Source organism: Falco rusticolus, chromosome 9 (assembly GCF_015220075.1).
Source record: "Falco rusticolus isolate bFalRus1 chromosome 9, bFalRus1.pri, whole genome shotgun sequence".
NCBI classification, from domain to species: Eukaryota; Metazoa; Chordata; class Aves; order Falconiformes; family Falconidae; genus Falco; species Falco rusticolus.
The window spans coordinates 365,858-381,057 of NC_051195.1; the positions used below are offsets into that span (position 1 = coordinate 365,858).

Here is a 15,200-nt window from a genome sequence, read left to right on the forward strand (position 1 = left end):
ACTGATCACATCTTTTACCTATCAAACAAGTACATAATCATTCGTTTAGATCACCTCAGCTTTTTGCCTTTTGCTTTAAATCAACAATATTTACAGACATCGATTTAGGTGTTTTGCCACACTTAAATGGTGTGCTGGGCTAGCTGTATCAGTGGGGGGGGTGATTTTTGTCACTCTGGAACTGATGGTTCAGTAATGGTGGTGGAATTCCTAATGAAAGATGAGTTGACCACAAGCTGAGCAGCTCACTGCTTTTGTGGAACTGATCTGAGGTAGACTTGTTTTTAATTAACAATTGTCTCTGCAAAGAAAGGTGACATCCTGAAGTCATCCACTGAAGTAATTAGAATACTACAAAATGCTCTGAGACAAAACAAGAAATGTGAAAAAAAGTTCTTCTGTGAATAGAGGAGTGTTTTCCTTTCAGGGATGTAGGAGTGGCAGAGGACAGACTGCACCAAAACCAAGTGGTTTACTGAGTGGTCTGGAACAGGAAAATTAGAAATTTCTCTCTGTTACATCCTAAAACAGAAATGGGGACAGCCAATGACATTCAGGAACAGCAATGCACAACCTGATAAAAAGAGGAACTTCATTTTTGAAATAATGGGTTGCTTTGCTGGGCAACTTACTGTCCCAGACTGTCAGACTCCAGCAAGATCCAGAAAAAGACTGGATATTCATAACTATTCAAATACCTAGAACTACATCAGGTATCATGCATGTGTGAACACAGTGTCAGAGAGGACAGTTGCTAAGGCCTAACCTAAACAGACTCCTGAGGCACAACTGACCCATAGGTGCCCATCAGAGGATTTCCTCTGGGTCTCTGCCATGTTTAGAAACAGTTACTGGACCAGACAGAACAGTGGTTGGATGCAGTGCAGCCATCCCCATGTGCATGGGTAGAAAGAAATTTCAGCTCTGCCAGCATCCCCACTACCTCCATGGCAGCCTCCATCAATCAAGAAGGCCAGTAACATAAATTGCCACGTTTCAGATGAGTGTTCCTTCATCAGGCAAGTGACTGAAAATTATTACAAAAATAAAAATCAGATGTCAGGACAAAGAGGCGTTCTTTTTTTCCCTTATTTCCTCCTGAAATGTTCTGAGCTTATACATGCAGCTCAGTCAACTCTGAATTATTTGTATAGTCACTTGAAAACCCTTAAGAGTAAAAAAAGGGTCTTATTTTTGAATGGCGCTGACATATACCAGGCCTCCAGCATCAGTTCATTATTTCAAACCAAGAAAGTAAAAACTTGCTCTAGTGATTTGCAGAAGATGAACTGGACTCACTCCATTCAAATCCCGTATCGGCTGCTCTGTGGCCCCGCAGCCACCCACCTCTTTCAGATTACCCACTTCTGGCTATCAGCACATGAGGTTGACACGTGGATTTTAAAGCTGGAATGGGTGCTGTGTTTGTGAAAGAGACTTAACGGTAAAGCACATCACTTTCCAAAGTCTTTAATGAATGGTTACACCAGAGACAGAAATAGCACAGACTTTTCAGCCTTAACAATCAATCTATGGATCTATACAACTCATGAACAAGAGGTTCTGCTTCTTGATCCACTTCGTACTTGGTCTGTCTCCTTATCAGGGCAATGTATTGGCATCTAACAGCAAGAACCTGACTTAATTTACCCAACTGCTCCGACACAGGAATCCATGCAGTTATCTTGCAGCTACTGTTAAGCTGGAACTACCAACTGGACTGCACTTTGACTAGGAATGCCTAAGAGAAAAAGTCCCAAACAACTATTATCAAGAACCTTGAACTGTCCAGTTCTTCTGGATATCCAGTGAAAATACCAAGCAATACAAAAATCTGTCACTTTAAGTTGTCTAGATAAAGTATTTTATATAATCTGAGGAAGCATTTACTGCAATGTAGCAATATGTCTTCAGGGGGAAAAAAGTATCATTCTTTATGTGCCTATCACTTTGAGATCTGGCTCCCACAGGAAGGCTAAACACATATCCTGATAAACTAATGTGGCATCATTCTAAGTAGATCATGGATGGATGTGCCTCTTTCAGTAAGTTTAACAGTGTCAGCAAAAAGATCCCTATGTCATTCAGGATACAGAAAACATTTGCCAGAACTGTAATACTGAAGGCTTCTGCTGTGAGAATCTAAATAAAAGGTAGCACTTGGCCGAAAGGAGGCACCTTATCATCAACTTACATTAACATCAATGCTAAATATCAACCAGTGATTCATTTACATGACTGCTGAGAAGCAAATGCAGGAGGAAAGAAGCATGCCTTCTCATGCATCTCCAAGTAAAAATACTCCTACGCTATTTCTGATTTCACACCCAAGAAAACAAGATTCTTTCTGTACTTCAAAATGGTAGACTGAAACTGGCCTAATACCCCAGTCAGCAACCCTCTCTGTTGGATGACGGCCCTTTAGAACACATAGCTTGTCAATAGTTTAAATTGTAAGCAAACATTTGGGACTCCGACCACTATAAAAATAGTCCAACACCTTCTATGCTGTGGGTAATAAATAATACATGAAGCTGTAGGAGAAAATTTTTCTCATTATAAAACTCAAATATGTCTTCCTGAGAACTGAAAAACAGAGGCAATCTCCCCCCCCCCCCCCCCCCCCCCCCAAGCCTGTATTCAGTCATGTCCAACTGTGAAGTGAATTTTGAAAAGGCAGAGTGATGTTACAGGAATATTGAATTGTATATAAACATGTATTTTTTGCATGCTTTTGAGTAGAACCAGAATTCCATAATGATTTTTGTGCAGAGAACGTTTATACCCATTTGGATTTTTCCTCTGATTTAAGAGCTTAATACACTGTGAAAATGCCAATAGTCAAGAGAGAAGAGGCAAGTTTTACATTTCCCCTGAAAGATGGGAGCCTTCAGGGTCGTATTTTACAAACACTATGCTAGGAGAATGATTCTGCTCTACATTAAGAGAACAGCAAGTGACTTACAACGATTCAGTGTAGCACCTGCTTTCCTTGGATTTTATTAAGAGTTTTTTCTTTCCAAGTGATGACTGGGCCAAACATATCTTTATGTGCATGGTGCACACCCCATCTGGCTTTGCTAAGATTTTGCCAAGCCAAATGAAGCACTGAACATTTAAAGCGTTTATTTTCTGGACAAGTGCCTGCTTATTTCTTTTATATCGATTATTTTCCCCTACACTTTTTCTTTCCATACATTTTCTTCTAAAAGCCATACAGCAGTGAATAAGCTGCCAATCAACGATTAATAAACCCAGAAAGCTCCTCTTTTCCTAAAAGACTTGTCATTTCACTTGGTCAGATGTTGCTAGAGCAGCTATGACCATCAGGAGGGAACTTGAGGTGGAATTCAGAGCAAAACTGCTAGTCCTACAGCACTGGTGCAGAGAAGCTGTGGGCTGCAGAATCAAGTTGCAGCGCAGCCACAGTTCACACTGACAGTCAAAGCCACTCACATGGCAAAAGGAACTAACAGTTACCAACAGGGGACCAGGAGGCTCTTCAGTCTGAGGACTGGAGTAACACCCAGGACACTCAGTTTCACAGGCAATGTCAATTTCCTCCAGTAATTCCACCCTGCACACATTTCATCTGATAATACTATCATTACTCAGTGTCTGCAAAACTGTTCCAGTCCGGGAGAAGGACTAGATATGACCCCTCATTACAAGTCCCTACTTCACTATTGAGTTTTCCAGTACAGCCTCTCAGAAATGAAATCTACTCTGAACTGCCTATGATATTGTAGCTAAAGTTTTCCTTCAGCGTTGAAGCCAATGATGACAGGAGGACTTACGTTCGCTACATCTTGAATTGCTATATATGTAGAACTACCATTTAAATATGTCAGGGAAGGAAGACCCTGTACCCTCAATTACGCGAGCAGAAAGAATCTGTCTCTACTGAGAACAAAAGTAATGAATCTATATAATTAAGACAATTAGATCACTCCATAGTTAACCACCATTTCAACAGTGTCTCACATTAATGGGATGCTGGATGTATTAATGTGATTCTGCTCAGTTAGCTAAATGAAGCTCAGAAGACTTTTGTATTTAATATACAGACAGTTCTCAACTGAAATAACATAAATTTTATATAATCTTTTCTATATACACCTCAGGAAGCATTCAGTAATTTTCTATGATATTTTTAATATTTAATGTACATAGCCTAGCATTACTTTTAAAATTCTGAGATTTAGCAAGACCTCCAACCTGATGGATCAATGTGGGTTAAAAACAATGACACCCTCCTGCTGACCTGCACTGCTCCAAAGTAATTTAAGCCATAAATCTATATCAGTTGCTTTGCAAAATGACCATCGCTGTTGGACATTTAAGGTCTTGGTCCTATATTTGATCTACATGGAAGAACCTTGTGGCATTCCCAGCTCTTTTGAAATCATCAGGGATCTCTATGGATCCGAAGGTCCATCTGCATGGGAATGATTAATGCACCAGTTTTCAACCTGTGGCTGGTCCACTGACTTCTAAGAGGTCTATAAAAGGTAAGAGAAGTAAAATCTGTCATCAATGGACTTGCATGCATTATACAGAAGTCCACATATCATGGAAAAAAACTGCTAGGCACCACTGTCAGAAAAGATGACAGAAAAGCTGCCTTGACATATAAAGCCAGTTGACAACTAACAACATTTAATTCCTTCACTTACCTTTAAAATCAAACTGGTAGATGTTTTTCAAAGATTCATGAAGAAAGTAAAAACTTCCTAGAGCCTGCAAAAAAACAACAATAAAATAAGAAATTATAAAAATATCTACTTTGGCTAACTATACCCAAAAAAGTGTGATGCTTTCCAATTAAAAAAAAAACCAAAACAGAAGAAATAAAATACTTATAAAAAGTTACTTTTTTTACATTTTCTAAGATCTATAAAAATATTAATTTCTTTGTTGCTTCTCTGAAGTTTCATAAGCCATTATAAAGAAGATCCTTAACAGCTGACTAAACATGGTAAGGGCACAACTACCAGGTGTACTTTTCCAAATACCAAATGGATGGATGCAATTAGTAACACAGACAAGTGCCTTTCTAAACACGGAACACATCCCCACAATTCTTTTATAAAAGCCTGACAATTTCTGCTTCACTTTCAGAGCAAAACAAATGCTTTTGGAGACTGCAGCACAGAAACAAGAGAAGAGTTGAGAGATTCAATAGCTTTTGAGAGCCAAGCACAGGCTTTCCATCTTCCTACTGAGTTGTGCAGAGTGAATGACTTTGCCAACTGCACAGCAGACTTAATACTTAAAATCCAACAGGAGTGTTGGGAGTATTTGTACATGCTTCTACAGCTTTCCTTGTTCATAAGTGGTTTGACAATAATTATAATGACTGAACCATCTCTGCTGGCCACACTCGGACAGCAATTGCTACTTGTAGCTTTGGTATGAAGCCTACAGGTGAGTATTTTCTCACAGTGCATGGATGTGAAGTGAAAGAATACACAAACATCTAGCAGAGGAGCTTAGATGTTTCAATACATGCTAAGTTTCTTGCCACTGGCAGAACTGATGTGTTTTTATGTATAAGCAGAAGCAGAGTTTAGCACCCATAACAATACATGAAAAATCTGAGTTACTATTGAAAATAAAGTATGTTCACAGTTCAGATTTAGATAGGACTTACAACTCCTTCTGCTGGTCTAGTCCTGAGCAACTCTTCTATTTTTTTTCAAAACAGTGACCAAATTCAACTACATAATTCTGTTACAGTTTTAATGATTAGTCCATGATAAAGTAAAGGTTGTAAACATAGAAGTAATCTCTACTGCATTCAGGAAAGCTTATAAACTCCAATCTCAGCAGATCAATCTTAAAAGCATACTGAAGTCCACCCGTATTTAGCAAAACATTCATATCTCTTCTTAACAAATACTTGAAGATTGTGTCTGAAGATTTCTGAGATCTTAATCCTGAGTCCAATATTAAAGAAAGCGCCTTCTGCAGAGGAAGCTTCCACACTAGTTTTTCCTATCCTGAAACTTAGAAAGTTTCCTTCACAGGGACAATCCCCTTTGCCTTCCTCTCCAGTTTCTTCTTCATACCCTCACAGCAGTGACCCTGCTCCTCTTCCAGTGAATCTCCATGGAGTGGAAGGCTGCTAACCCAGGGTGCTAGGGCCGAGACAGTCCCTTCCTGGCTCCATCTGTGTCATGGCAGCTTTGCCAAGATTTCATTCATATGTACTGTGAGCTTGCTTTTACTTCTTCACAGTCATATCATACACTGTTTTCATCCAGTTAATGAGAGGAAAATTACATATTAATGTAAAGAGAGTAGAGGAAAATCAAGTGAGAAAGGAAAAAGTAGTGTAAAGAGACTATAGTGGGTTATACAAAATGTATACATTTTAAATGGGACCTTGATGAGCCTTTAAATACATCTGATGCACTAAACAGAAGCTGAGGGGGAAAAAAAAGCAGACTGCCAGTAGATAACCTCTTACTGAGAGGTATAAAAGAAGCAGCACATTAAACAAAAAGGATGATTTAGTTTCATTTTGTCTTTCACTCCTATAATAACAGAGACCCTCCTGGCAGAGTAGTGTTTTGGTTCAGCGACTGCTGCATTATTTATGAGACACTGCACATCCAGAGATTAAACATTTGCTGATTTGTCAAAAGCACAAACATGAGGTCCTGCCCATCTCCTTGACATATTAGTCCATCCAACAGAAAACAGTCACACATTTAATTGATGAGTATGCTTCCCTGCGACCCAGTCAGCTTCCTTTAGGTCTTTCGGTTTCTTTTTTATAACATGGAAGAGGCAAGTATGAAAATTCAGGAGACACTCTTATAGAGGACTCAAGGTTAACTACCCTGCAACAAGGACACAGTGCCAAAAAAATACCAAAACCCCAAAACCTGATACAAGATAAAAACATTGCCACCTGATACTTAATTTCAAATTGAAGAAATTGTCATGCACAATAGAAAACACTGCTCTCAAGCTAAACTTTCACTATAGTCTGGCCTTTGGATTTAAAAAACAGGAGATTATTCTTAAATAGCAGTATGTTTATAGGGCGTTTTTTTGTAGAGGGAAGTATATCTTGTCTCTCGAAGAGCTAATACTAGATAAAAGTCTTAAAATCACATGCAAGCTACAGGTAAAATTCAGTTGTACTGGAAAACAACTTGCCTAAACTCACTTACAAAGCCCCCAACTAAACCAAAGAAAACCACATGCTGTCACAACTTTAAGCAAATGCCATGTTAAAAGTGCCTGCTTCTTTGAATGCACACAGGCACTGCTCAGAAGCATCATCATAAAGAAAAAACACAGAGGGAAGAAAGTTATTTTCAGAATTCTCCTTGATAAAACCAAGTTACAGTGAGGCTGATCAAAAACAGGGGCTTGGGATGGGGTCAGAACACTGGGCTCAGCTGTGGTACCCTTGCTTCATGTGGACTGGTGAAGGTAGTGACATTGTCTGGGTTCATATATACTGCTCAGATGAACAGGCAACTCACAAAATGGTTTTGTATCACAGAATTTGATCTTATGCATAATCGTCTTACATTCCTAACATCAACGCATTTTATAAACATGCAGTTTTATCCTACTGAAATCAGAGCAATCAATTATGAAGCCAAGTACTTCTGAGTGAAAGGACATTGCAGCTGAGCTCTTAGCTGCTTATTTACTTAGAGAGCTGACCTTAGATAAAAGCTTACAACAAAAGTATTACATCAAATTTAAATAATTTGAATCTGAAATATATATTACAAAAAAGGGAAGTATAAACAGCTGGATGACTTCTCAGTTATAAAATCTAGTTTAATATGATTACTCTATTTTACCAGAAGCTATATCAACTTAGTAGAGTGCATTAAAGTCATGTTCTCTGGAAGAACAAGCGAGAGTCCCTCTCCCCTGTCCTGCTCTTTCTGAATTCTTCCCAGCTGGTCCACCGCTTTCTTCAATGCACAGGGAAAAATCTGACATACATGAAGATAACCCTTTGTTATATAATGTTACTCTTTGGAAATTACTCTTTGGAATCACTATTTGGAAATAGTGACCTATCCAAATGAGGCACAAATAACTTTAAAGACCAGTGAAAATTTAAACCTAGGTGACAGGATTATGAATTACAAAGCTTCTCTATATAACATATCAATAAGTAAGCAAGAAGAACCAAGACACTCTAAAACTCGTTTTATTTAGATGCTATAATTCGATTAAAAATAGTACTGCTACTTGTGCTCAAGATACAACTCTATTTCTGCACATCCTGTTTTGTTCACTGCTCAACTTCTTACTGTTTTAATCTCATTTCTAAAAACTAATCTTGATGAATTATGCAGCAAAGGTTTAGTTTGACAGTCTATGTTTGTAGCTCTGTGTCAAATTGTGCACAAAGAGCCTCTGTTAGGGATTAAGTAACACTGTACAGTTTCAGGAACTGATACTACTAACATTAAGATAGGCTTTGACTGTGTAATTCTAAACACACCATTGAAAAGAAGCAAAACTAGAATGGAACGGAAATTATGGCTATCAATTGTTATAGACTTAATCAGGTTTATGTACATAAATGTTAACTTGTAAAAATGATGGAGTGCAGTTGTAATTCACTGCCACAATGAAACAGAAGTAAAAAGAAACTTCCTTCCAGGCCCTATTGCCTAGGCCCTTTTGTTGAGGAGATTATGTTAATCCAATTTATTTCTCATTAAATGACAGTTTAAAAATAAAGTTAAATTATATTAATCAAATGTCTAGAACTTTGCTTTATTTTTTTACATACACTTTTAATATTCCTTGGAAAAAGTAGTGCCATAGTAGCACTAGCACATACAGTATTTAAGTAATATAATACAGAAACACATTACAAATCATAAAGCACCTGAAACAGTTCAACTTTTAAAAATTTCAAACATAAAGAAAATTATTATTTGTTCCACTTAAGGACTGTTGAAATTGATTAATTCTGCTGTTAGTACAAATTCTAAGCCATGTGTAAACTGGTGCTTTTACTAAAATGCAACCTCAGAAGTGGTGTTATGTGTCGTACCTTACTTTCCTATTTTCTGGTACCCCTACGTTAGTGACCGCAGAACAGTGTATCAGCAAATCTGCAGATATGTAAGCCCTCTCTATGACAGTTCTTCTACAATAGAAGCCTGAAAAATAATATGTACTGAGGGTCACCAAAGTTGACTTTAACATACAGTTGGGGAAGATGCATATTTGGCAGCTGCAGGCCCCCCATGGACAGTTAGACCCTGGACAGATGTATCTGTTGACTTTCATGTCAAGCATTCAGAGCAACCTCATTTCTGGTATTAAGGCTCAGATGCAAGCATGACAAGCTCTTGCTAGCCACTCTGAACCCGAATCGTAGTGGTACTGCACCAAGATATCAACAGAAGATGGTATTTGCTCTGCCATACAGGTAGTGTCTTACTAGAATGAAGGGAGCAGTCACAGCCTTCTCTGCTTGATTTTCAACAGTCTGCAAACACAAACTAGTCGCAGAAACTGTATTTCAGTATCCTCATTGCAGAGTGAGCAATGGATAGCTCACAGCTAGGCTCAGATCAGCAAGTTCTTACTTTCTCAGGCCAACCTGCCAACTTTTGGGTCTGTAACTGTATCAAAATCATCTTGTATTAAGTAATATCAGAAGCTTCTAAAAGTTCAAGATCAGCACAACCTGTTGACCTCAGGTGGTCACAAGGACCGCACATGTATTTCTCTGGACTGCTCAGCCAGGTGGCTTTCTACCCTACTAGTAAAGCCAGGACAAGATAGAAAGGGCTTTGTCAGTTTGAGGTGCCTACTTCTCTAAATATATACACAATTCAAAGTAATACCTGTGGCCATGAGGAAATACCACACAGTCACTGCTGGTGGCTCTTTTAAAATTTATTCACATTTTGCTTCATAGAGGAGTTTAAGCATTGTAAATAGGCACAAACATGTATGTATATATACACACCATAAATAAACCAGCAAAAAGCATCAAAGTCAAAAGTCAGATAGGACAGTCAAGAGCAACAGGTTGGCCAAGTAGCTTAGAACTTGCAATGTTAAAACTGATTACCGGTTATTCTTCTGTCTCCCCTGTCCATTATAGCTAATCAGCTTTGCTTTAACACTCCTAAAATTAAATAGTTAGACCTGCACACAAAATCCTACAGGTAGACTAGGGAAAATTTGTGAACTCCTAGAAACTCTTTCAGTATCACAACCACTAATTGTAGAGTACACAGTCAAACGCATTCCTAGCTTTTGAAAGCTTTTGTGAGAATGGCCCTTATTGAAATGTTCAGGAACTCAGTGAAAAGGCCAGGCGATTATCTCACAGCAGTACTGCTATTAACAAAATGCTTTTTTTCAGGACTGACAGAAGTACCTGACTGTTCTTACCATGTGTGCATACAGAGGTGTACTGCCAGCTGCAAGAACAAATAGCAAAATTTAACTTACAGTTAGTGCACATTAATTTGAAGAGCTTTGCAGCGCTCCCCCTGCCCCCTCCCCCCAATGTATTATGGAGGAAAATACAGGTGTCTTCTTCCTATTAGTAGACTGAAGTTACCTGTTCACTGCTTTTATTTAGGTTCCAGAATGATACTCAGTACAATATTAGAAATGTCTTTCATTTTTCCATGCCAAAAGACTCAAGTGGAAAAACTGTTACTGACGGTAAGATAAACAAATTGGTTCTGATGGATTACATGCCTGGTGTTATTAAAAACCCTATTCCTTTGATTATACAGAAATCTTGCCAAAAAAGACTGAAGATTTAAACAGCTATGATTTTTTTTAGCAGCTAATTGGCATAATTTCTTTTTAAAGAACGTCATTTCAACTGCGGAAATCTAATGCATAAAGGAAATACCTGAATAAAAGTTTAATTACTGTACAGAGTAAACATTTACTGCATTACCTCACTGAATGTGATAAAGTTAATATATAAAGATTGCTTTAAATAAATTTAAAATAAATTGCCAATGATGACATAGAAACTGTAATTCATGTAGTCATAAAATCCATAATTAGCTTTAATGAATATTTAAAGTCAAAGTTCAACCCAACTTTTTCAATGTTTAACCTACTATATCAATATAGTTCAAGGAATTCATTTATCATCGAACATGACAATGTCTGAATATTAATTAGCGCAGGGCACTGCTGACAGGAAGCCCTTATCTCTGACCAGTCTTTTTAGCTATGCTGCACGTCAACAGTGTGTTTGTCACGCCTGATAGTATTGATTACCTGCCTGTTTTGCTAACAACAATTAAAAACATATTTTACATATTTATAAACCTGAACATCAAGAGCACATATTAGTTCCCCATTAGGAAAATGGAGTCTATTAGCTGCCACATTTCAGTCAGGGGAAACACAGCAAATGAGAAGTTGCAGCAATTCCACACAGGAAGAGGGTAATTTTATGTAAAAACACTGTTATCGGGATTATACGGGGACACCTTATCTGGATTCAGTTATGTTGCAATGATGTTAAAGAGACTTCAAATAGAAAAACCCAAGATGGGAAATGGTGCAGGCCCCGACATCCTCACAGCCTCCCCGGGGGGGCAAGCAGGCCTCACCACTGCCCCCCAGCCAGGCCCCCACAGCTGGGCTGAGGCCCTGTGCCAGCATCATGGGGCCACCCATGCCCAGCTGCCAGGGCCACCGAGAGGGAGGCGGTGGGTGCCTGGCCAGCCCAGCCCCTTGCACCCCCAGGCCAGCCCAGCAGCCCCTTGCCACCAGCCCAGCCCATGGGCGGCCCAGCGGCCCATGCAGGGCCCTGCCTGGGGAGCAGCCACGTGCGGCCTGTCCCCCTGGGCTGCGGCAGGCTGAGGGTCTGCTCCATACCGGTGGCCAAAGCTGGCGGAGCACCTGGCTGTCCCTCAGTCACTGGTGTGAGGGGCATGCTGCCACCAGGCCCAGTGACAGCAAAACAGCTCTAAAATTCTGCTAGGAAACAAGCCACAGGTTACCGTGGATTTCTGTGGCAGCTCATAAACTTGGTGAAAACCACCTGCGCCCTAAGTTTGCCTTAAAAAAGTTACTTTTCATGTAATCTTCACTTTCCTTGTAATGAAGAAAGGGCATGCTGCAAGGACAGATTGGTTCTAACACAGCTAAATAGCTACCAACAAAGCAACTACAAATCATGAGCGATGTTAAAGTGTATGCTTGTCAACTCTGTTCATAAGCTACTTGCTCCAGGATAGCTAAATTAACACTAAATGTCTATTGTTCATTCAAGGTTAACAAAACAGGCTGGGTACACAGATCAACTCATTATAAAATAGTCTATCACTTTTTATTTGCAAACAAATTAGGTGTCCAGTAATTTGTCATTTCCTGAATTAGACTTACCAGCTAAAGTACATACAATTAAACTTCTCTTGAGCTTGCCCCCAGACAGGCGTTGCGTACCCGACGTGCAGACAGCCAGAGCCTGAACCAGACCATTTCAAACAATTACACACTACTTTTGTGGCTTTGTATCTCAAGCACAGGTTATCAGCTTAATTTCAGCAGTATTTGAACAATTACACTCTTAATAAAGTGTAGAAGTGAGTGGGCTCCAAATACTCTGTGACAAACTCAGAAAACTCTCTTGGCGCACTGTAACTTTTTTTTATTATTATTTTTAAAATTAAAGCTACCTGCTTTGTTACATGTGACACTCATTACAGTAATTGGGGTTACTTGAGAAGACTAAAACCACTGACAAGATTGGTACTGAAGACTCGCTTATTCCATAAAACCTAAAATAATGTTATATATTGTAATATAAACATACCTATGTTGTAAAGAGGCAACTTGCCGTACCACAACTTGCATGCACAATCGCTAGCATCCTACCAGTTTCTCCAGTGACCACCTCCCAGTTAGTCAATGCAGCTGAAGCAGCAAAGACCACTGAGAGCAGAAGCCTGCAGGTACAGCTGGTGGGGAAAAAAAGGATATGTCTACCTAATTCATGGTCATTTATTTGCTGTAATTATATTAATTATATTAATTCCACACCCTGGTTTTGACTTAAAAAGTTCCAATGTGTTTGTAATCTATCTGTTTTATGGACCCGCCAATTTCTCAGTCTGGCTCTTGGCTGTACTGTTGCAGCTAGGCAGTGAAGTTACATTTCTGACTACTTGGCGCCAGAGGAATAACCTCACGCTTTCCATGTTGCCAGCTTCAATGAGCTGTCAGAACACGCAGTGTGATTTCTAACCATCCTCAACTAATGTTAGTGCCAGTCTTTCCTGTTAACTTGTAGTTCAGCAGCACAAGCCATAACTTTAACATCTAGCACTGCATCCTCACTTTCTTCCTTCTTACTTCTTCAGAACCGTTTTTTTAAGAGACCAGTAACAACTGAAGTATCAAAAGCAATAGTCGCTACAAATTTATGACTCAAAAAATCCAAACACAAAATAAACTCTGATTTTTTTGTTTGTTTTTATAATAGTTGAATTAAATTTAATTTGGGAAACAACTGATCCTTGAGTGATTATGTATACAGTCTTATAGCTTGTACTGTTTATTTCTAGAGTCATTACCAAGATGATTTAGGTATCTTCAAATGGGCTTATCTGTTTAGGTTTCTAAAAAGGCTGTGTAACTGCGTTAAAAATTCCAAGATGTTTAAATCCCAAGTCATTTAGATGCTTAATCAAGAGACCATTTGCACACCTGGCCTTTACGGATACCTCAGAGAGGTTTCTCTGCTAACAGCAACCATTAATAGTACATTCTCAGGAAAAAAAACCAAAGTCCCAGGAGTTTTCATTTTCCTGTTCTGAAGACTAGCAAAACGAGTGATCTTGAGCTAAAATGGTCCACCTCTACTATCTTGCCTTTATAATTTCTTTACTGCATCAATATAGCAAATGAAAAATCATAATCAATTTTAAAAGATGCTTTGAGACTACTTAAGAAAAGAAAAAATTAAAAATAAAAAATTTGAGTTATGTATAAGCATGTCTGGTAAGTAAATGAGTAATCCGTATGTAACCTACTACATTGACAAAGAATACTTACTATCCCTTTTGATGCTGACATATTTCACAGCAAGATTTAACATTTTAATTACAAATCAATTCAATTAAAAAAAAATCATACAGAGGTTCTTTTTCTTAAAACCAAGATTACTGACAGACCAAGGAGCCAACATGAGTTAAGGGAAGTGTATGTACGCTGAACAGTTAAAAAAAAGGCCACTTATCATTATTCCTGAGCTCAAAGTAGAACCTTCACAAAGTCATTAATCACACTGTTATTTAATATTTCTATTACACAAGCACTCCAGAGGCCCCCAATCAGGGTAAGAGGCACACAGCTTGGCTCCACACCAATACAAAAGAAGGTTGTCTGAATACAGGATTCAGAACTATAATTCAGGGCCACACTCTTGATTCCTGCCCTAGCAACTTTTTAATGGGCCTGACTGCAAGAAGTGCACGCGATCAAACAGCCAAAACCTCTGTTGAGACTCCACCGATGGTTTAAAGCCAGAAAAAAGTATACTGCATTGCTCAGAATATTCACTGGCTCTTCAGTATGAGAGGAGATAGAAACAGAATCAGAGAATCACAGAACAGTTTGGGTTGGCAGGGACCTTAAAGATCATCTAGTTCCAAGCCCCCTGCCTTGGGCAGGGACACCTTCCACCAGACCAGGTTGCTCCAAGTCCCATCCAACCTAAATAAACAAATAAATAAATGAAATCTGGTGTCTATCTGTAAGCACAGCAGACATTATAAGCATAAATGTACCTAAGAAAGAAATATGCACTTAAATGGTTAAATACTTAACAGTTAGTTGAGCGTCGAACCTCATGGAGACTCAGACATATTCCCCAAGCAGTTCTAAGTTCTTGACAAAGAGAGCTCAAAATACTCTACATAACAGCCAGATTTATCCAGGAGGTACTGGTAACAGTTCTCAAACTTCGAGAAAACAGAACTTGAGTCTTGCATTGCAGAAGATAATACAGAAGTGAAAAGTATTATTTTTCAGGGAGTAAGCTACATTCTACTACACATTTATTTTTGTAATCATTTTACGAGTGTAACCAATAGCAACAGAGACCAAAGTAGCACTTCACCTCTTCCAGAAATTCATTCCTTATTCCCCCCTATACTTCTATCCTCCCAGTACTGCGTGAGTGAGTGCACCACAAAAACCGTCAA

General features: G+C 38.8%; 1 protein-coding gene across 2 annotated transcripts in view; it reads right to left on the bottom strand.

Annotated features, from left to right (window-relative positions):
• The window catches only part of INPP5A (inositol polyphosphate-5-phosphatase A), a 258,020-nt gene that overhangs the window by 114,011 nt on the left and 128,809 nt on the right, over positions 1–15,200 (bottom strand). For both annotated transcript variants that reach the window (XM_037399595.1, XM_037399594.1), the window contains exon 5: positions 4,677–4,740. In XM_037399595.1, the coding sequence (XP_037255492.1) occupies positions 4,677–4,740 (64 nt within the window). The remainder of the gene's footprint in view (positions 1–4,676; positions 4,741–15,200) is intronic.